The sequence below is a fragment of the Manis javanica genome, chromosome 13, assembly GCF_040802235.1.
Source record: "Manis javanica isolate MJ-LG chromosome 13, MJ_LKY, whole genome shotgun sequence".
Classification (NCBI taxonomy): Eukaryota; Metazoa; Chordata; class Mammalia; order Pholidota; family Manidae; genus Manis; species Manis javanica.
In genome coordinates, this window is record NC_133168.1 from 70,306,464 (window position 1) to 70,330,224 (window position 23,761).

The window sequence follows — 23,761 nt, forward strand, 5'->3', positions numbered from 1 at the left end:
CTCCCAGAGAGTGGGGCAGTGTGAGTCGGAGTGACACACACTCACTTGGAGTGAGCCCTGGGAACTGGACGGATCATCGATCTTGGGTGGCTAACTGGTTGCCCCTTCCACACCTCCCTCCTCACCTAACTTCCTGCATATAGCTGGTCTGGGGATGTCTAACAAATTCAGTGACAGTAAAAGAGAAAATGTAGTAGTATGGCATAAAGAGAGTATATAAGAAAAACATAAGAAAAAAGCGGCCAACAGGCCCAAATATGACTGATATTCACAGAGAAGTATTCCGTGCAGCAGAAAAAATACAGGCAAACCACAAAAGGGTTAGTGAAGCCACAACCTCAGTGAAGGAGGGCACAAACAGAGCATCAGAGCTGGAAGGGAAGGGGCGAGGCGAGACCCCGGGGCTGGCGCCACCCAGGGAACTCATCAGAAATAGCCTAGTGGATTTACTTTATGTGTACTGGTTCACTACTGATAAACCAGATAGGAGAAAGGTCAGCGTACAGAAGACCTAAGTGACTTGATTAATAAGCTAAGAGGAATATCTCTTACACTCTATAACCAGCAAAGAAACAATATAGTTCCCTATCCTCTAAATACTGTGGTTCTTGGAACCCCTATCAGCCTAGGCTGCTCCTTCGGTGATCTCATCACCCAGTTTCAGGGCTCCAGACACACTTTACATGCTGACACCTCCCAAGTGTGCACCTCCAGGCTGAACTTCTCCCCGGAACTCCTGACTCGTATTCATCAACCTACTTGACATGTCCACATGGATGTGTAACTGGCATCCTGAGCTAGACATGTAAAAAACCCTGAACTTCCGGTAGCCCATGCTGCCCGTCTGGTAGTGATAATGCCACTCAACTTGGGCCATGCCTGCCTCTCACTCAATCTACCAGCTCTACCTTTAAAAAATATCCAGAATCCAAGTGTTTTTCAGTGCTGCTCCTGATCCAAGCTACCACCACTGCTTACCTTCTCACTGGCCTCTCCACTTCTGCCCTAGGCCCTTTATAATTTAATATTAATAAAGCCAGACATGATCCCATTAAGCATAATGCAGATCGTGTCACTCTTCTGCTAAAACTTTAAGTGGCTTTTACTCTCAGAATAAAATCTAGCTTCTTGTAATGATCTATAACTGCCCCCACTTACCTTTTCCTAAATGCTTTCTCCTGCTACTCTTATTACCTGCTCTGTTTCAACCTCACTGGCTTCCTGGATGATGCCAGGGACAGTGTCTCCTGCCTCAGGGCCTTGGCACATGCTGCCCTTACGCTCTTTCCCAGTTGTCCAAATGGTACACTTCCTTGCTTCCTTCATATCTTTCCTCACTATGGAAACTATTCTTTAAACAAGCACAATATTAACATATACTGACTTTCAAGAGTCATAGATGACAGGGGTTCAAAACAAAGACTAGTTCAGGGGGCATATAATAACAATGATATGTGTTTGCATAAGTGCTTTGTAATTTACGTTCTTCAACATACTATGTATTTTTTAAATAATGAAAACCATACTGTGACTTCACAGTATCGACCATGTTTTACAATTGTCCCCCAAAGCTCAAACAAACTGCCTTGTCCAAGGTCACATGCCAAAAACCTCTAGATAGCCTTTACTCCTGTCTTGGGCCCCAGAGCAAATGCTCCTCCTCCTCTATATTAAAGTTTATTATGTAATGATACTAATTATAGTAAAAATTAAAACAACAATAATAATGCTAGAAGTTTATGTTTATTGAATTTAAAGCACTCTTTTAGGCACATTACATGTATTCATGCATTTAATCCTCGCAGGAGCAGAGGAGGTAAGCACTATGACTATTTGGAGATAGCAGAGCAGGAGACTGTCAGTGGCAGGAAAAAGACCCTGTCTCTGATCAGCTTGCGGTAATGGCACCGACAGTGTTTACACCCAGGCACTTAGACTCCAGATCCTGCATCTTTAACCACGATACTAAATCCTTGCTTGGTCTTAAGACACTTTTTTCTACTGTGCTAGACACAGTAGGTACAGTTTCTATTTAGACACAGTGCATTCTCCATTTGGGTAATTAGAACTGTGTTTACCAAAGATTTCTTAAAGACATAGGTAGTTTAAGAAATACATCTTTGAGTTTAAGTGTGAAAAATTTCAACACAATTGCTAATTGTCAGATATCGTAAGCCAGAGTAGAGGTCTGTGATTCCTACAGTATCCCATGACCACCTTTTTGATGTTTTTTAACCTCTAAACAAGATGCTCACCACTGCAGATTAACCAACGCGTGCCCAAGTGCTTTCTGTTTCAGCAGCAACTTGTATTTCTCTGGGAAGGCTCCCAGCATGCAGAGGGAAAAAGAGCACCTTACCTGGGGTGACGATAGGCTATCTCCCGGAACTCGTGATCCCAGTTAGGTCTTCCATAGAACGTTTTCTGCTTTAACCCCGTAATCACATCAGTATCATCATTCCAGTGTAAAGCTATGTGAATGGCCTAGGATAAAAATTGGAGTATCAGATGACACTTAGAAAAAACATAGCAACCTGTTACTAAATAAAGAATGAAGTAAAGTATGCTTATTTGTTGATATACTACTCAAAAAATTTCTTTATAGGGTTGGAATTATTATATATTATTATTAGCAGATATCACTGATTTGCATTTCTAGGTAAGCATCATGTTTCATTTATCTTTATATTCCACCTTGGGCATTACTGAAACAAAATGTAGTAGATACACAATAAAAGGAGGCTGGGAAGGTTTTTCTCCAAAAGGATGAGGGTGGTCTAGTAAATGTGGTTAAGGGAAAGAAAGCACTAAGGTACTTCCTTTTTTTCTGCCAAAATTCTCAAAACTAATCTCTACCTCTACCTCCATTCACTTTAACTAAACCTTGGGCATTTGAGAAGGTCACAGCAGACTAAAGTGAGAGATGTCCAGGAAGCAGCTGGATGTTACAGTCAGATCTGCCTACTGGGTTGAGGCAGTTTGAAGTGAATTGTCAGGTTCAAGTGTTGGGAAGATGCTAGTCTGGCAGACAGGACATGGTGGTCAAACATAGCAAGGGGCACGGTTGGAGTTCTGTGCCAACCATTTGCCTTCAAACTTCACAAATGCGCCCAGGCATCAGGAAACCAGGGGTTGACAAATGAGAGGCTGGGCATAGCAATGCCCAATGGTGATTTTTAAATTTGGTGAATCCTGGTAGCTACTTTGCTTCTTCCCTTCTGGGATTTGTGTCCCCTGTTGTCATCGTTGATGCCCCTCCACAGCTCCTGGGTGCCCATGGTTTATACTTTGGTGCTCTGACTCTTTCCGCTCCTGAATCCTGTCAGGCCCAGGTCTGACCCCAGGTTCCTTCCGCATGCCTGACGTCCCCAGGCCTTCTTAGCAGTCTAGCAAAGAGCCAGGGATAGTGAGGTTGAATAGAAAATAATGGAAGCACCCCTGTATGCCAGTAGACGATGGCAGGCAGTGGAGGAATGGTGAGAATCTAGGGGATTGAGCTTGGCAGAAGCCCTGTTATCAGAACTGGGGCTCAAGGTCAGAGTTGTAGCATTGTATCCCCACCACCCTTCTGATCAGCAGGACTGACTGGTGCCCTATAGTGACTGGTTTTAGCTGTGGGCAAAGAAGATGGCAGAGACAATTTACTTTTGACTAAGTGCCCAATCTAATGACCAGTTCAGCTGCTCCGCCACATGGCTGGACATTGCTTCTCCTTGATTCTGGCTTTTCTTTTGATTCTTTTGATTCTAATGAAGAAACATTAGATTTTGTTTTCCTATCATATTCCCCTGTCTCAAAGTACAGCTGCTTTCCCAGCCTCCAGTCGGTCTCCACTCTCGACACCTCTCTTGGCCACAACTTCCCGAAAAGCTTCCATTCTTATGGTCCCAATTAGCATAATCTAAAGGGTGAATCCACTCTCCCCAAAACCCTCACCTTCCTGCCTGAGGAGAGTCCTATATCTCCAACTCCCCAGACAGAATTCTATCTGTTTTTATAAACTGATCATCATCGCTAAAACTGAAATTTCCCAAATAATCTGTGACTCCAGTTCACTTCCACACACAATAGTCGAGTGATCCCTACTGGCGGGCAGTGTCCTACACATGGAGTGGTGCAAAGAAGGAAGATAGATGGTCTCTGTTGTGAGGAACAGGCCAGGGAAGGGAGGGGCAGCCCATGCGTACAGCTGCTATGATACAAGCCTGACCACAGTTCTTCACTAGAGACAGAAACCAAGTGCTCTTCAGAAGCAAACAAATGGCTCTGGGGAAGCCCCATGTAATTTGACTGAGAGGCTGGGGAAGGCCTTAGGAGCACTGGGCTTTAAAGGATGAACCACGCAGTAGGCAGTAGGAAGGGGCAGAGGTCTCTGAGTGTCAGGGAAAGGGAACAGTGTGAGGGAGGGCATGGAAGCATGAAAATGCCAAGCACAAAAGGACAACACACATTCATTTGGTGGCCCCAGTGCCAGAGGAAAATCATGAGAGGTTAGAAAGGTGGGCGGCCATCAGGTCACGAAGGGCTTCAAAATACCTGTTAAGATGTTTGGGCATTTTTAACAGAAAAAAGGGCCTTTCCTGCTTGTGTTAATGGTGCCATCAAGCTACCAATCACTGATGTTCAAACATTTGGAAGTATGTGGAAATATGTTTGTTCCATATTTCTTAGGCTAGTGTTCAACTAATCTCTAAACCCAGTTGATTTGCCCTTTGTAATACCTTTCCCATCTGTCCCTTCTGTTCTTGTCATTCTGCCACTTTGAGGTTGTTGAATTCAGTTTAATGACTGACTATTTCTAAAAGAGCCTCTTGATTCCTTACTGACAGAATGCACCAATTATTTTTTCGAGTTTGAGCATCTAAAGAATTTCCAACATGTCATGGCAAAGATTTAAGAACATGTCTATTTTCATTTACTTGTATTCAGAAAAAAAGTATGCTTCATACTTTTGGAAGTGGCAGAGACAGGATGGGACAGGGTTGTGTTATAAAATTAAACAGAGCCTTAGTCTAAAACTCCCAAGAGACTGGGAATTCCTAGGTGGATACTCAGGATCAATTTGGTTTAGAAGCAGAAAAGCAAGCACAGTACAAAAAACAAAAGACAAAAGCTGTGTCTGTACTTCATCAAATGGATCATTACTCAAAAATCCCATTTGAATAGGGAAAATGCTTGTTTGGAAAATATAATTAATGCTATTTAATTCATTAAGATGTTTCAAGCCCCATTCCCAAGAAATGTATATTTTAAATTATCCCAGAGGAATAAATATTTAAGGTCGACTGCAAATAAGAACCTAAAAATTCATTTAGCTATCGAATTTCAAGATATTCTTACTCATTTGTACGGGCACAGAGTCAAATCTCAGTGATGTCCTATGGGCCAATATCGTGTGTTAATTTAGTGATAAATGCAAATCCCTTTTGATTCAAACACACTTTCCTTAAAGTAAATATCAATAGGAACTGCTACAGAAATGTTGATTAGAACATATACTTAACCTAGTCATCACCTCATTATTAGCATCCAAATATGAGGAACTAAAAAAGATTTAAAATTTAATACTTGTCATTCAATACTATCAGTACCAATACACTAACAAAATGAAGTATTTTAATATACATTAATTTTGGCAAACTCAACCTTAGTATTTCATTAATACAGTGCACTGCAGAAAACCTGCCACAACATATCATCTTGATCTTAGGTAAATAAACATACATGTATACACATTCTAAGAATGCCTTAAGAAAAGGAAATCTCTAGCTAAATCATATATTCATAATGATTATTTTCTGTAGGAACTCATATACTTAGCAATACAACTTGTTGAATGCAAACATGAGAATTTTTTTCTGTTTAACTCTGAACATCTCAAAGCATAGAATTAGAACCAATTAGGAGCTAACAGACAATCAATAATATTTGTTTGATGTTGCTGAAATGTCAAATGCAACTTTTCGTGACATAACTTGGGACTGTCTTCTGTTAACCAACCTCTTTTCCAATCTTAGTTTCTATTCCTCAGCAAGTTAACTGTAGGTTCTTCTATTGCTACAATTTGAGTATCTCTTTCTAAACTGGTTTTATTTTATTCTCCTTTCCTTTTAAGAACATAAAAATAATTCATGCTACCAGAGGACTATATAGCTCATTATTGAAATTGTTCTCTTCTCTTTGCTCTATTATTAAACGACTTAGATAATATTTATCATCCTCAGAGTCTTATCAATACCTGGTTCTCATCCCAGCCAGTAAGAAATATATGATAACTCAGAAAGTGAGTTCTCCCTCGCTCACTCAGGCGTGTTTCCAATGAGAGTAAGAGATCAGCAAACCACTCAAAGGCCCTCGGATCCCGGCAAATCCAGTAGAAATACACCTGTCAAGAGAGAAGACTAGAGAACAGATCTGTCCCTCTTTCCATAATGTGCTGATAATCACAGTCTACTTTATCTCCATTAAATTATTTGAGCCCAAATGGGCACTTCTACAAAATGACATGCTTCTCTCTGCCAGTGAACAAACAGTCGCTCTGTGATTTCTTTTGAAAAAAAATTCACATTGTGTTTGAAAAAAGCCCAGAGTAATATCAGAGTCAGGAGCCTGTGGGCTGCTGCCAGTTTCTCTGGATGAGGATCAATTCACCACCTTCCTGGCTGTGCTTCCTCTGAATGAGGTTAATAATCATAACTAGCTGTGCTTTTCTTTGCTTCCAAAGGGGGATAAACTGTTAGACCAACCCCCTTCATCTTTACTTATGACCTAAGCTTGGGATTTGAACTCTCTTCTCCAGAGACCTCAAAGGCTTGTGTGCTAATCCACTTCACCAGCAGGACCTCTGGAGGGTGGAGATTATGGTAATTGCAGAATCAAACCTCATTGTCTTGCCAGAAGTTTCCCCTCAACCTGACAGCAGTGTCCAAGAAAGCCAGTGGCTGGTGGTTGTGTGTGTCAGCGGCCACAGTGAAATTATTTCTACGAATGTTTTTCTTTTTAAAGTCTTTGTGTTTAGCAAAAGGCATGTGACAAAAATTAGTTTGGGTTTGTTGAAATAAAGGCTGAATTTTTGTGCTTGAGTTTCAGATAATTGTATCTAGAAGAAACCACAAGAGACAGATCTATTAATTCTCCCTATTTTTCTCACACTCCTACCTGCTTCTGCCCTGCACAGGTTCCTGCATCCTTCTCCAGAGAGACATCTCTACTGCTTAACAAGACCTCGCAGGGGCTGGGCTTGATCGATACCAGGAAAGATCTCCTCCATGTCAGTGTTCTCTTTCCTCCCCTCTCCCCAAGCAGCTTGCAAGCTCACAATCATATAATGAGAGTTATAGATGAGATTTAATTAGCAGATCAAATTCATGAGGAGAAAAAAAATCACAGAATGTATTTAAAGGCTAAACATCTTGCCTATTCTCTCCACGTTTGCACAGGAATTTATAATATTAACAACCAGGAAGAGCAAAAGCTAGTGAGGATAAAACCTTTGTTGATAAGAATTAGAGCCTATATATTTGTTGGACAGCTGTTGCTCCCGGGGCACTTTGACTATTTATGAATCCCAGGCAAACGATAATCCCTGGGTGTTAACCGTCCAAAAGGAATGCTTGTCTCTTCTCTCTGTCGTGAAAGGAGCCAGTGGTTGCTTCTGATGAGTGCCCCGTGAACCCCCAGAAGCTTGGTGATCATGTTCATCTGCTTGTTTGTTGACCTGAGAAATATGTATTAAATGTTTACTCTGCGTCAAGACAGTTCTCAGCTCTGGAACTCTCACAGCAAACACAGAGACAGAAATTCAAGGTCCTTATAAGTTTGCATTTTAGAGAGAGATGAAAGATTATATGTTAAGTAAAATATAGAATATGTCAGAGGGTGGTAAGTACCACAGAGAAACAGGAGGCAGGCTGGGAAGTGCTGCAATGCCAAGTCACATGGTCAAGGAAAGGGGACATGTGAGCGAAGACATGGAGGAGGCGAGGGGGGTGGAATGAGCCAGGAGGAGCCCTCCAGGTGGAGGGGACCAGGAGGGAAGAGGCTCTGATGGGAAGTCCCAGGGAAGAGTCAGGGCACGGTGTGGCTGGAGCTCGGTCAAGGAGGGGACAACAGCAGGAGGGGAGGTCCCAGGGGAAGGCTTGGGGTGGTGGCAGAAAAGGGCTTCAGGGCCATGGCTGACCTTTGCTTTGAGTGAGCTGGAGTCACTGCAGGTGTGGAGCAGGGGAGCGGCAAGATCTGAAGAAGGATCACTGGGAAGGAAGGCTACTCCCTGCAAGGGCAGAGAGCGGAGGACAGGACTTTGTGCTTGTATGCCCTATTGGTGGTGAATGCTGCCACTTCTTCCCTTCCACTTTGTGTAGCACCCAGTCTAAATGATTCTTTGAAAACCCTGGTCCTCCCTTTACCTTGCTTTGCCTCCCCTGGAAATAGAAAACTTACCTGCAGAATTCAACTACTCTCCCCTAGGCTCCTCCCCTCCTTCCTGCCCTCGGGAGGTTATCTTACCTAAGAACATTAATAGTGGCATTTGCTATAGAACAAACATCCCTGGTTTATTTTCCATTATTTCCACTCTTTAAGGAACATGCTTAAAACCCAGTTATATAGGAACAATAAAGGAAAACATTTGCTTTTCTGAGATCTTGTCAATTTCAAAACCAGTCCCAATCATCCTTACTTGAAAAATGCCCACACCTTAGCTTCCTGCACACACTGACCCTTATCCTTTCAAATAGAAATCATTCCCGTCCTCACTTTCTTGTGGCTTAGCTGTGTGCCAGTGTTCTTAGGGTTCACCAAGCCTTTTATACATTTTGCTTCCCTTTTATAGCTCTGTGAGTTTTTCCCTCTGTAATTGACTCATAGGTGACACGGGACAGCTTTGGTGCGAGAGGCAATGGAGGGAAACTGAATAGGCTCAGAAGCGCTTCAGTCAGAAAAAGAAAAAAAGAGACTTTGAACAGAGGAAAAGGCTATTTACTTTGACACTCTTTCATCTTTCTAATGGTAAGGGACACTCACTGTGAAGGGACAGAAGAGTTCCACTTCAGCATTTCGTCCAGGAGAGGACCTGGTCAATGGCAGAACAAATATCCCTGACAATAGCTACACCTGTGTGATCTGGGCTTCCCCACACTCACTGCTCCGTAGGCTCCAAAAATAAAACAACCCTAAGATCAGTTACCTGTATAAAGTATGGCTTTCAAAATTCTGTAGCTGAAATACTTAAGGTATTTCAGGCCCAAATACTTAAGGTTACTTTAAAAAGTTCTGTCAAACAAAAAGTCAGCATCAGTAAAATGATGAGAGTTCTGGACTTTCATCTTATTAGTTACTTCTTTTCCTGGAGTCATCTACCCATTCTTGCAGATGTAGTAGATTCCCAGATGTTTAAGGAGACCACTCCAGGTCTGCAGAATGGGGTTAGGGAATTCTGGGCCCATGTGTGGCCTGTGCATCATTTTATCTGAACCATTTGTTTTTGCTGTTGCATCATTTTATCTGAACCACCAGACCAAACAGGCATATCTGGTCTTGGAGGGCAGGATCTGGGCCACGCTCAGGGTGCTGTGTTCTTTGTAAGTTCCCTCACATCCCCAAGGACAACCCCTTGCCCCTGCCACCCCCCACGTGGCCTGGACTTCTTTTTAGGAATTCTGCAGTATTGCATGTGGACCAGGTCAAGGTGATCTGGAGCCAGGGGAAAATGGACCTGTGCTACTTTTCTAATTCCAGAAAATGAAATAAGAAAAGCTACTCATCTATTTGACTCTTGTAAGAGGCCCTTATCTCATAGCCTGGTCAGGCACCCAGGGTTCTAGGGCTAATGTGCCCTGGACCGACCCTCTACCCAGGAGGCCGGTGGGGCTGCACTGTGACCTTGCCTCCTCCTGTGCAACACTCCATGTTCCCCACTGTTACGGATGCAATGTTTGCATCTCCCCAAATTCATATGTTAAAACCCAATGTGATGGTATTAGGAGGTGTGGCCTTGAGCGGTGGTTAGATTTAGATGAGGTCCTGAGGTGGGGCCCCCATGATGGGATTAGTGCCCTTATAAGAAGAGAAAGAGACCAGCGCTCTCTCTGCCATGTGAGGACACAGCAAGAAGGGGCCATCTGCACACCAGGAAGAGCTACCATGCTGGCACCCTGACCTCAGACTTCCAGCCTCCAGAACTGTGAAACACAAATGTTATTGTTTAAGCCCCCTAACCTTGGGTGCTTCTGTTACCTGACGAAGTCACCCATGGTGTATGAAATAATAACAGAATGAACAGAAGCTCCAAACTGGCAGAGCAATGGAGACTTTCCATTGAGGGAATCATGACGGTTTTCCAAAAAGAAGACTTTTTTCTCAGAAAAGATAAAGACTGTGAAAGATACATTTTTATGAGTTATTGCTGTCAAGGTCGTCCCGGATGAATATAACAGCACACAAAATCTCAATCAACAATATTCATATTGATAAGCTACCTTATTGTGGCTTCTACAATCCAGGGTTTAAGAAATATAATTATAAAATTGTTTTTCTGGTTAACCATTATAAGATTGAGACCAGGTTGTGTCAATCATCTTTAGTCCTTAAGACATTCTTAAAACCATTATTTTTCATGTCATTTCATGGATCTACTGCTGTTTTGTCCTGGGACTGAGGTTTGACCTCATTTGTGCCTCTGTGTGTCATACTATAGTTAATAATACTTGTTGGACAACCAAAATGTCCATTAGTACTAGGTGATTACATACATTGTAAGGTATGCATACTACTCTGAATACTCTGAAGGCAGAAATGAAATGAAATCCATCAGGAGGAATTGACATGGAAGGTGCTCCAAGCCATGTTATCATGGAAAACAAAAACAAAACAAAGTACGTGTCCCCTGCTATCCCTATTTACGTAAAAATGCAGTAACACCCTGCATGTATGTGTAGGTGAGTATGAATAGGCAAATGTATGGAAAAGAAATGGAATAAATGCACATAGCAGATTACTGGAGAGCCAAGATAGCAAATTGGTGGTGGTAGTTTGGAGAGGGAGGCTCCTGAAGGGAGATTTTTGGACGGTTTGAGTCTTTTTGACTCTTACGAGAACACTATAGTCTTGTATGCCTTGTGTGGTTAATAAACCAAGATATTAAAAATACTAATACTGGCCACCTTCCCACTGGCAATAGGGAGGCCTGGTGAGGGGCCAGAGCCTTTTGAGGCTGTCTGGTGTACCAAGAGAAGCACACGTGTCTTCTGGACAGGCAAACGTGACCTTGTGCTTCCCAGTTCAATTTATTACAACCCTCTCAGTGGGTAGTAGAGATGGTCAATCAATTCCAGGAGTAGTCAGGGCTCCAGTGTGAGGGAAAGTGAAAGTAAATAATTTCTCAAACTAAACAGATTAAATTAAATGCATTTTTCATTCATTAGAAAAGAGAACAGATCCTCCTTTGTTTTATTAATATATTTAAGTAGAGTATGGATTTCTGCCTTTCTTGGCCTCTTTGCCTTGTTTCCACTGGCCCGTGCTGTCATTTTATTTGAATTATCTGTTTATTACATTAGGTTAAGAACCCAAAGGCCATTTTGTGTGGGGCACACTGTAAATACCCATTATCACAGTTATATATTATTGAGCTGATGAAGGAAGACAATTTATGAAGAAATTAGATTGTCTCAGTTTTTCTATCATCTATATTGTTATAGTCTGAAGATTACACATGCAGTTAAGACCACAAACCAAATCTTCCAGTTGGCATTTCTCTCAGTTTCATCTACATGGCTGTACGTATTGGGAATATTAGGGCGAACTACAATGTATAGGCCAGTATCTTTATGTCAGCAAGGTTCCTCCTCCCTCCCCATTTGTACGTACCTCTTTCATTCATCATTTTGACAGTTCACAACCAGCCAACTGTCCTAATTTTTTTCAGGAGCTCTTTTCACATATTGAGTGTGATGTAGAGTCAGACAGGACTCTCAGAGTGCTTGTCAACGTGGAGCATCGACCCCTCTCAGCTCTCAGCCCCCCGACGCCCCCTCACAGAGGCTTCTCGAAGCTCACACCCCTTTCCTCATCCCAAAGGAGAACTGTGTTCTGTCTGCCTCCAACCCCATGGAGTTTGGCTTTTACTCCTGTGCTGAAAAACATACCTTTAATATATTTCAAGTTTTTGCCATTTTCTTCCCAGCAAGCCATCATTAAACTTGTTATTTTGCCTTCTTGGGAAGTCTCCTCCCAATCACTTCTCTCCCTACTTCTGCCCCTCCTCCCCACTATCTCTAAAAATACCAGATCGTTAGAAAGAAATTTTAAAACACCAGCCTCAAATAGAAAGTGCTACACATGATCCCACAGAAGTGGCAGACATTCTATTGGCTATTCTCCTGCATACTTAGACATGTTCTAGAATAGAACACTTAGACGTGTTCTAGAAGTGTTCGAAGAGATAGTTTGAATTGGTAGCAATTGAGAAACTTGGCAAATTTTTTATCATAGACTCACAACATGAGGTTTGCATGTAAAAATATATGCCTTTATGCTAACCGGTCCTTTACATTGAGAGCAGAAAATCCAACCTAATTGCAGTTAACCACTTAGGCTTAAAATGCCTGTCCTGAACCCCTATGCTGTTTATTTTCCTTTCCTTGTACAGAAGAGAACAATCTGAAAACTGTAGCCCAGATCTATAATTGTGAAGACTCTGTTAGATAAATGTGTACTGCTTTGCTCTGCTGCACTTTAGAAATTATATACATGCTGACAGTTTAGTGGAAGGAGTAGTATTTATATCTCAAAAACCCGTGGGTGGCCCTGACATATATTAGTTACATAAGCCTAATGATAGCTGTATTCAAACAAACATGGAGTTGCTTTAAAACAGAGAAGCTTCTTAAGTTTTTTCTCATGCATGTAGACTCCAAGGAAGTAGAACCTAAGAGTAATTTTTGGCTTAAACTTCCAGCAGCATGAAACTTCACTTCTTTCATAAAAGAGCTTTGACATGGAAATCTGAAACACACACTTCCACCCTGACTCAGGGGCTAACGAGCTGGGTGACCTTGGGCAAATCACTTCCTACTCTACAGTTACTGACTGCAATTGTCATATACAAAGCTGGGAGGTGAAGGCCTCTCAATATATTTTGTGATTCTATGGTTTTAGCTCTCTTTCTCCTATATACCATCACTTGGACGTTCATAATCAGCAGAATGCTGTCCCAATATTACCTCCAATCTTTATAAGTTATAAAAACATTGTTTTTTATTTCCAATTCTGCAGTTTCTGCTTTTTTGGAATAGAGATCAATATCCCTGTTTTATAGTTTTTGGTAATTGCTTCTCCCTCCCACTGAAACAGTCTTGAGATACCCCATAAACAGAGTCCAGCAATCACAATGCAGAGAAGAGGCATTACTAAGGTTTTGTGGGTTCCTATATGGACTTTAAGATTTTGTGGGCTTTTATGTGAATTTTTCCTATTTGTAGTAAACTCATTGGGATGTATTATTTTAATTATAAAATTACTGGACAAATAGTCTTTTTGGTTAAATCAAAAATGAATTAATCTCAGTAACCTAGTATTTTATGGAAAATTGTGTAGAAGCCATTTGTTCATTCTTTTGGCAACACTGACATTGATTCGTTTGTTGATTTATTCAAAATTTACAAAGAATATGTGTGTATGTGAAGATATCCAAAGAAGCTACCCTCCAGAAACTCAGTCTGTCAGGGGAAATACAGTATTTTGTAAACATGCTATAAAAGGAGTACAGCATAGAGGAAGTGGATATTGAGAGAAGAGTAAGATACTGTAAGCATGGTCTGAGGAGACTGACAGGCTTTTCATGCCAGTACAAGAGGGCCTGGCAATGTAGTAGGTGCTGAATAAATATACGTTGAGTGAATGAGTGAACAGAAGTGGGACACACAAGCCATCACCATCTCCACGTGAAACATAAGGTGACCTTTACTATAAAGGAAACCATGAAGGGGTGAGCTGTCTCTAGGGGGCTTTTACTTGGTAGACAGCAAGAGAAAAGAAAAAGCTTAGAAGGGCTGAGATGTCATCATAAACCATAACAAAGCATTGTGGGAGGTCCAAGTATATAAAAGAGTTAACTGTTCTGCTTGCTTTATGCCACAGATTGAGTGTTTGTGTTACTCCAGGATTCACATGTTGAAATCTAATCCCCGAGGTGATGGTATTCAGAGGTGGGGCCTTTGGGAAGTGAGTAGAGCACGCAGGTAGAGCCCTTATGAATGGGATTACAGCCTTTATAAAAAAAGACATCAGATTTGTAGGCCTCTATATCTACGTTTTTCCTCTTTGTGTTGCAAACTGCAAGCCAATAGACTTGACTCTTGAAGATTAGAAAAGACAGGACTCCAAAGAGCTACCTCGGCCCTTTCTGCAATGAGAAGTTATAGGTAGCAGGCGGCTGCCATAAACCAGGAAGAGCTCCCATCAGACACAGTCAGCCAGTACACTGACCTTGGACTTCCAGCATCCAGAACTGTGCAAAATAAATATCTGCTGTCTATAAGCCCCCTGGTCTATGATATTTTGTTACAGCAGCCAAAACAGACTAAGACCCTTTGTTAACTTTATTGTGATTTAGAGGAAATAAAATGGGCTTTAGTGCAAGAAGGGTCTGGATTCTCTGCACTTGGGGTCCCTCACTGGTAAACTGAGGATATATCTTATCTGAAGGTAGTATTATGAGAGATCCATATATGACTCTATCATTTCTATTAGCTCTGATGCAGCTTCAGTTTTCTCCTCTGTCAAATGGGAATAAAAATATTAAGTACGTTAAAAAGATGATGTGAGATAGGGTGTATAAAAGGCTTAACTCCCTGTCTGGTAGGTAGTCAGTGCTTGATAAGTCTAAACTAGTAGCAGTTGTGTAGTAGTCCTAGTTATCTATTTACATCTTTGGCAGACATAATGAACATGTACATTATTTTATACAAATTTATACAGTAATATTTCCACGATATTTGTCTTATTTGGGGTTCATATTCCCTGTTGGATGGATGCCTATGTCTCCCTGCGTGGATCTGGAAACGCAGCTCAGTGAGGTGAGCTGAGTCCTTCAAGGTGATGCTTGTGGTGAGGGTGGAATCAGGCTGAGGGCACATCTCTGACAGCCATCCCACCGTCTCCCCACAATGCAGTGGTGGGAGTCATGACCCCTCATCCCCTGGGCTGGTTATGGCATGGAAAGAGTCAGATTAGCCTAGGTCGGAATCCTGATTCTGCCTTTTATCACCCATGTATTTTCAGGAAAGTCACTTCAGTCTCTCTAAGCTTCAGGTTCTTTACCTGAAAAACAGACTTTGTACTATCTTTATAAGGTTGTTGGAAGGTTATATCAATCAAGTGAGAAACATGTATGTCAAGCACCTGTCACTTGGGAACTCATGAAATGATAGCTAATTTTACTCTTATTTCTTAGTTAGGAAAGCCCCAACTTTAGAGATCTTCTAGTCTGGCACTGACCCAGTGCTTCACAGAATGCTCTTCCTTAATAAATGTTAGATGAAGAAAGTTTCCATGGCCAAACAAACTTGAGAAGGGTAGGTATGGCAAAACTGAGTGCCGTTGTCTTCTACAGAACTTATTTAATAGGCTAATAGATTACATGAATCTTCTAGAGGGGGAGTTGTAGTAACATTTCTTAAGTGCATCTGACCACTGAGTTCTCCTTAGGGGATCGTATCACATGACTCATGTTCCACAGGACACACGCTGAGACACACCGATCTAATCAAGCCCCTTCCTTTGATAGATAAAGAAATTTCAGCCAAGAGTCAAACAGAGAAGAAGTGGCAGAATCAGGACCAGAACCAGGCTTGCCCAGTGTCCTGGGTCCTCTTGAGTTGACACCACTCGGTGTTAGCATGGCTCCCTTTCTCTGCTGCCCTAGTCTGCTGCTGGTCCTAAGAGGGGCTCAGCACAGGATGGAGTCTTTGGATAGGACAAAAGAAGGAGGGCAACCATGGAGGCACGGAGGTCAGAGAACATACCAGAAATGGTGAAAGGGAGGTTTGGAGGTGGAGGGCAGTGCCAAGTAAGTGGGCCAGGGAATTCCAGCTGTGGCGTTTTCACTTCTGGTTCAGACCCTGAACCCCTGGGAGAGGAAGATACTAAACCTACCTGTGCAGCCACGGTACGGAGCTAAAGAGGCTGAGGAAAGGCTGCCTGTTAACCTACCGAGCGCGGCCCAGTCGCATAACATTTTGCTGCCTGTCCGTATTTTACTGACATGAGCAATTACGTGTCCTGTAATGGCAATGAAGCAATAAAATTTGTCTTGTCATCTTTAACAAGATTAGACATAACCCTTCTCATAAATGTAATACTGAATGGAGATTTTTTAAGAACATAAGTATACTTAAGGATCCTTGAGTTTATCCCTCATAGTTAATTAAAATCCTCCCCAAGAATCATCAGATGATAGATTCAAGGACATTGAACCTTTTAGTCCATGGAAGGGTGAACTGACGGTTTTTTTCCATACCTTGCTCATCTTCAGCTGGGTTTGTGATTCACAGCATCGGTACCAAATAGACTTCAGAAGGGCGGCGAAGGGAGTGACTCCTATGCCTGCAGCAATGCACACGCTCACCGGGTAGTGAGACACGTCCGTCAGCGCGGCTCCAAACGGCCCGTCCACCGCCAGTCTGCAATCACACGTATGACATACAGCCGTATGACATGCATGGCACTCTTCCTGACACCGAAGCCATCTTAAACCAGTGCTTTCTAGAGCATGAGTTTGCAGAAATCTGCAGGGGCTTGGCACTGAGCTCGAGAATGCCCTGTTTGGAGAACCTTGGATGCAGCATGAAGAAATGGGAGCCTGCCTCCCGGACGGGTGGAAGGGGGAGTCCAGCCCAGGTGCCAGTCCTAGAAGCACAAAGCCTGGCTTCCTGACCTCCTGGCTCGAGCTCACACTTCTTCCATATGGACCTCTCTTCTGACAGTCCTTCGAAGCTTGTTTCAGCTCCAAGCTTCAGGAAGCCTTGTAGAGGCTTTTTGTTTTCTGTCTTCCTCTTTTTGTTTTTCCCCAGCTGCCCTCAGAGGACCAAAAGAGAAGCATCAAGGCGCTTTAGAAAGCTTATCTGTCCTTTTGCTAGTGTACTTCTCCCCTGTTTTTATCTGTTTGGCCCCGTAGCTTAGTATGTTTATATAATTTTAGTCTATTAAAAGTCATTCACTTGGAATAAATATAATTTTGAGATAATTTATCAGTTCTGTGGAATTTCTAAAACTTGTTATTTCCAATTATGCAAACTCAAAATATGTGAGTTAGGCCAGGAGCGGCACTGATGTGTTCTTTGCTTAGCAAATTTTTCTTTATAGGGATAAAGGATATTCATTGAATAAATTTAATCATCTTGGTCCTGAGTGGACTGGCTCTTGGATTCTACACCATCACAACCTGTTTTCTACACTGGCTTTTCTTTCATTCCTAAAATGCACAATATTTTACACAGTACACTCACTTCTGCTACAGGGCCCCTGCATGTGTAAATCCAAGTAATCACTTGTAATATTCTGCCCCAATTTCTCCCCTCTCCTCTTACTTGGTTAAAAGTTCCCTTTTCATGAGGTCTTATCCCAATCATCATTTCCCTGGGACAGCCTTCATGGATGACCTGGACTAGGTTAAATTCCCTCTTATAGCACCATATTCTTCCTCTAGAGTCTCATCACAGTTTGTAATTTTAGTTTTTTTGGGTGTAAGTGTGAGCATGATTTGGTTTGTGTCTGTCTTGATCACTAAGACCACAAGTTCTGTGGAGGGAGGAGCCGGTCTGTCTTTGTTCACCATTGCATCCTAGTGTCTGCCATGCTCTCTGGCCTGGGCTTGTTCAATGACACTTTGTTGAATTCATTGTAAAGGGAATGTTTGAAATATTTCACTGAGCAGAATGAATTTAATAACCTCAGCTATTCCAAAAGCATACATTTACATATGAACAAAGATATGCTAATTAGAAGGCTTCTCAGTTATTCATAACCATTCCCCGAGGGGTGTCTGTCGAAGGCACCCGAGGCTGGCCCATTTGGGCTTACTACGTGTTCACGAAAGTTCAGTTGGGTTTATTTTAAAATATTTCATATGCCAGACCTCCTAATAATTCAAATGAACTCTTCTCAAGTTAATCTTAATTAATAAGGTTTTATTACATATTGATATATGGAAATGGAAGAATAAAAATAAAAGGTCATTAACCAGAAAGAGTTAGTATCTCAGCCCACTGTAGATTATTTTATAAGTAATTAGATAAGGGGAACTGAAAGAGAAAAAATGACACTGTCCAAGGATTAAAATGTCTTATTGTTAATTGTTTTTATAATTAGTTGCATTTGGGATTTGACACTGATTTGAAAAGATAACAATTAAACTCAAAGAAGAATTGTTTCATGTAATCCACAGAAATATATAATAAATAAACTGCTACATAATTAGAATCGAGAATCTAAATTGTAAGCTGTAAGAGGAGATATGTAGTCCAACTTGCCTGCTAATATAGTATCCTTCCTTCCACAGCCCTGATAGCTGTTCATATTCTGATATTGAATTTCAGGGCCCCTTGTTTCATTTAGGGGGAGTTCTAAGTAGTAGACAGTTTTTTCTCATGTCTCATGGAAATTTCTCTTCTGACAACTCATGACTTTTGCCTTCCTGAGAAACATATACCAGGACTTTTCCCTTTCTTGCGCCAGAGGCTTCTCAATGGTTGATCATAGCTATCAGGACACCCCATTGTTCTTTCTGGACCAAAATGACTCCATTGCCCACCACCTCTTGCAATTCTGAATTGGCTTCCTTTGCACAAATTTTTATTTATCAGTTTTACTCAGCCACCTTCCTCTTTGATTTGGATACAGAGTCAAACAATGCAGCCTAGAAAATGATTCGTCTCCCCAGTGTCCACATCACACTGTCCCTGTTGCTTATAGTCAGCAGCATCCTCATCAGCTTCCAGTCCCATCTCTCCGGTCCCAGGACCTTTATTCACCTACATTGTTCTCCCTGTCTAATCATTGCTGTCATTGCCAGCCCTGTGGCAGGTGGCCTTTTTTTATTTCACTAATAATAATAGCTATTTTTTTCCCTATGCATTATGCTAAGGGCTTTACATGGATTGTCACATTTCATCCCAGAGTCTTAGGTACTATTATTGTGATTGTCATTTTACAGATGAGGAAACTGAAGAATGGTGTCATGTACATTCTCAAAGATCACATGCAAAACTGGGCTTTGAACTCAGGCGGTCAGATGCTGAAGCCCCTGGCTCTGGGCAGCAGGTTAAACTGCTGAAAACTCCAGTGTCAATTCTGAGAAATTCCTCCATTTTACTTCACAAGGCAAAGTCTTGTGAAGGATTCACATTCTCTCCCTTTTTCTTGGGTTCAGAGAATAATCAAGTAGGTCTTGGGCATAAGCAGACACAGGGCATGCTGACTACAAATTGTCATGTGAGGCAGGAAGAAGAGGTCTCAGGAGGAGACATGTGAGCTGAGACCTGTGGAAGCGGGAGGCAGCCAAGCAGAGACTGAGGAAGGGTGTTCCAGGTGGAGGGAACAGCAGGAGAGTGTGCTCTCAGTGTGGGGGTACAACACGCCGGCTGGAAGAATGGCTGAGTGTGAAGGGGCAGCAGGAAATGGAGCAGTGTAGCCTGGGGAGGCCAAGTTGGTGTGGAGGGCACAGATCATGTCAGACCTCAAGCTGGGGATGCACTCCACAGATGAAGGGCACACTGACTATTGAGAAACATCTGCAATTCTTAGGGGATTAGCTGAAATGCTAGCAGATGGGTTTGTGAAAGGGGAGGTGGGTTGATAGACCAGCTTACTATATGCACCCAAACCAGAGACCAGGCTAGCAACATGGTGAAGGTATTGATCTTGGCAGTGCCAAGGGGAGAGTGAGAACTGGTGTGTGCATGTGTGTGTGTGTGTGTGTGTGTGTGTACTTTCATTCCTGGTTTTAAGCATTTGCACTGCATTCTGAACCTTAGGTTTCTGTTTCATTGCTTCCTTTCTCTGATTAAAAAGAAAAGGTCTTAATGGAATAGTCAAGTGTTGGCATTTGACTTGGGGCTCTGGTCTGAGCAGGTGACACTCACACTTGGTTTGTTATCATGCAATCTTTAGTTCCAAAGTTTGAAATGAAGGCGTGTGACTGAACACCACCAAGCCCAGTGCTACAAAGTTGCAACTCAGTGTCCCATGGGAAGGGAGAAAGAGAGAAAATAAGCAGATTAGATTTTGTGTCTTAAATTTATTCCAGTGCCTAGTTTGTTAGCCATAAATATTTGTTAAAATAAATGAGCTAAAGATCCATGTTGGGTATTCACTCATTTCCTCATTAAATATATTTACTCTGTACCCACTATGTGTCAGACACTGTTCTAGGCCTGGACATATAGAGGAGGACAGACAACAGCATGCCCTTAGGAAGTTCCAGTCTAAGTGTGTCCTCACAGCATCCACCACCCAATTTCTTATGTTAGTGCCACTGGGCGGTAGCTCCTGACACCCTCCGGGGATGACAGAAAGAATCTCTTGATGCTTCTTTTGAAATACCACATTCTTTTCAAAAGTTTTTCCTCAACATTTTTTGTGTGTGTCCCTGTTTTTCTGGGACTCTAAACATGAGCTTTGCCCTCTTTTGGTGACTAATCGTACAGTAAGAGTGGGAACTGACTGTAAGCTATTATTTGCTTAAAGGAGTCAAGGAGTGGTAATTTACCCTGAGACTTCAGCCATGCGCCCAGGCTTTTCTGAATAGGGTGGTGTGTTGAGTTGAATTATGTGCCCAGCTGGTAGGTTGAAGTCCTAACTCTGACACCTGAGAATATGACCTTATTGTTGTAGATGTAACTCATCAAGTTACGATGTCATCATAGAAGAGGAGGGTAGGCTGCCCATCTGGTAGGACTAACGTCTCTAATAAGATGCCATGGGAACAGAGAGACACAGACCCAAGAAGAGAAAACACCCTGTGACTACGGAGGCAGAGCCTGAATCTCTGCGGCTGTAAGCCAAGGGTTGCCAAGGGTCGCTGGCAAATCGCCGGGAGAGAGGAAGAGGCAAGGAAGTGTACTTACCTCTAAGTTCCAGCAGAAACATGGCCCACAGACACCCAGATTTTGGACCTCTGGTCCCCAGAAATGTCAGAGAATAAATTGCTAATGCCTTCAGCCACCCTGTTTGTGCCACTTGTTACAGCCACCCAAGGAAACCAACACAGATGGCCTCAGTACTTTCCCACCCTCCTCCAATTCACCCTTTGCACAGTTCCCTTGTAGCCACATTAAATCATCGACTTAGGTGTCGATGTTGATGCCATGAGACCCCTGGATGTCCTGGAGAATGGAGGCAATGCTTTGCCATCTCTGTATTTCTGGCATACAGTGGAGGTTAATTAATACTTGTGGCATACACACATGTAGGACGGACTGAATGACACCACTGACTTTCTTGACTTTCAGATTACTTTGTCATTTTACAAGCTTCAATCTGGAATTGTTTAGCTCTTTTTCCAGTACATGGGTCCTGCCAGATTAATTCTGGCTGTAAAATATCCTTCTTATGAAGATCAAAATTACAAATACAATTTAAAGACCTCGGACTGTGACAGCAAAACGTTCACGGGGCTGTCTTCCTCACTGCAGTCTGCGTGTAATTAGCGAAGTGTTGCTTTTGAGTTGGGAAAGCAAAATGCCCCTTTTTCCTGGATCATTGCCTGCCTTTGTTGAATAGTTGGTTTTTTTTTTAAAGAAATCCCCTTGCTTCTACTGGAAATTTACTAAGTTACGCTTTTTCTATGGAATCTCGAATTCGAAAAATGGGTTCAAACTTACCACCTAGAATAAAGCGACTGCCGAATTTGATAGCATGTTGATGTATAAAAATACCTCACTTTTTATAATATTCCAAATTATATGTAAAAAAAGAAATGGGCTCCAACCTTGGCAGGCTCCGGAGCTCCCTCGGCACCAGTTCCTCTGCCCCAAAGGCCTTACATAAAGCTTCTGTCCAGTCTCCTGCTGTCCGGATGTGCACGCTAAAGAAGTCCTCCTGGGGGGCAGAGGTGAGGGTGAAGGGGTGCCATTCCAGCGAGGAGATGGAAGGGCACTGTATCAGGACATACTGCCCTGGTGCCATTTTAAAGTCACGTTTTTTCATGTGAAGTTCTAGGACTCCAGACGGGTGGCTCACCACCTAAATCAGAGCAAGAGAGATGTTTGTCTTTTCACTCAGGTTAAATAATCAGACAATGGCTTTCATTCCATCAAAGGTTTTTACATTTTTAAGTCAGCTTTTTTGAGACAGAATTTGCATATACCCTTTGCTATTAGCTTTCAAGGATCTTTCCAATCACTTTTATGTCGGGTTGGCAACTCCAGCAAGAATACGTTTCTCTCCTTCAGAGTCCTATTCAGAAATTTGGGTAGCTGCCCCCAGGTGCAGTTTGGTGTCTAGCATGGGACTTTGTGTGTCAAATGGTCAAGCTTTTGGTAACAGAGTTAACCAGACCCAAGAGAATAAGACTAGTGTATCATACATAGCACTTAATTATGCTTAAAAATTTTTAAATAATCACAGAATTATCACCATGTTTTAAAATGTAGGTCCAGTTTGTTACTGGTTTCAATGATCTGCATCTTTTCTAATCCCTTGTGAATTGACCCTGGTAGTTTTTCCTTCTACGTGGAAAACAATCTTCAAGCTCACTCGGAATATGTTTTGTTTTGTTTTGTTTTAGTCAAATTTTCTCCAATCTTCTGCATATGCTTGGGGTTTTAGATGCAAGAAAGCATCATGCAAAAGCTCATATCACTTTTTAAAGAGCTCAATCACTTGCTGCTTATCAGAGGGAAAGAACTAATTTCCCTTATTAGATTTCTACCTTGTTTTCTGAAAAGCTCCCCAGGCCCCCATGTCTTCTTTTGTGGCAGGTGGTATAAGGGAGCAAAATCAAGTGTCTAGATTCTGTGACAGTATTTTTCCATTCAGAGGAGAATTTCACAGCATTTTAATCATTAGTTCTGTTTCCCATCTCCCTACTGATATTTGTTCTGATTCTGCTGTTAAATTGTCTCCCTAGTAACAGTTCTAGTAGATTTCCAGGAGTTTTACTGTCTGGCTTTGAGATACAGCCTGATATCCTTTGGTGCTTCATTTAAAAACAGCAATGCAGAAACAACTTAAAACAGAACTATGAAGCAATTTCTATGCATCTGCTTTCATGAAAACACTTAAGGAGAAAGAATATGCTGGTAATGTTGTATTAGCCAAGAGGTATAGGTTTGATTAGCAGAGAATTTCTCCTTGGACATTTAAAACACTGAGTGTACTATTGCTGTCTCCTGGACATGCATTCTCTGTCTATCTGTTCGTATCTTCATCCAGCACTAGGAAGCTGTGTGGAGGACAGCAAATTTGCAAAGCCCTATCACCAGCCTCGTTCACTAGGGTAGAGTTCTGCACTCATGGTTCCTTCCCAGTGTGAGCGCCCTCCTCTCCAAACCCGAGTGTTCTGCCGTTTCCCTGTCTTCTGCTCAGTAGTTCCAAGTGGGAGGGTGTGTGTTAAACTGTATGTATATTATTTGTGTGTTTGCAAAATTCCTCTGTTTAGGTGGTAAAGGAAGCAATTATTCTATAAGTCACTATGATCAACATTAAGTGTACTCAGTGTCCCAGCCCTTTTCCTCCTACAGAGAAGTTGAAATAAAGAGAAAGA

General features: G+C 42.1%; 1 protein-coding gene across 1 annotated transcript in view; it reads right to left on the reverse strand.

Annotated features, from left to right (window-relative positions):
- NOX3 (NADPH oxidase 3) overlaps positions 1-23,761 on the reverse strand; it is a 53,134-nt gene that overhangs the window by 7,948 nt on the left and 21,425 nt on the right. Inside the window, exons 9-12 of the mRNA XM_017658516.3 lie at positions 21,986-22,239; positions 16,517-16,679; positions 6,239-6,385; positions 2,360-2,484 (exon numbers count right to left, since the gene is read on the reverse strand). Of these exons, the coding sequence (XP_017514005.3) occupies positions 2,360-2,484; positions 6,239-6,385; positions 16,517-16,679; positions 21,986-22,239 (689 nt within the window). The remainder of the gene's footprint in view (positions 1-2,359; positions 2,485-6,238; positions 6,386-16,516; positions 16,680-21,985; positions 22,240-23,761) is intronic.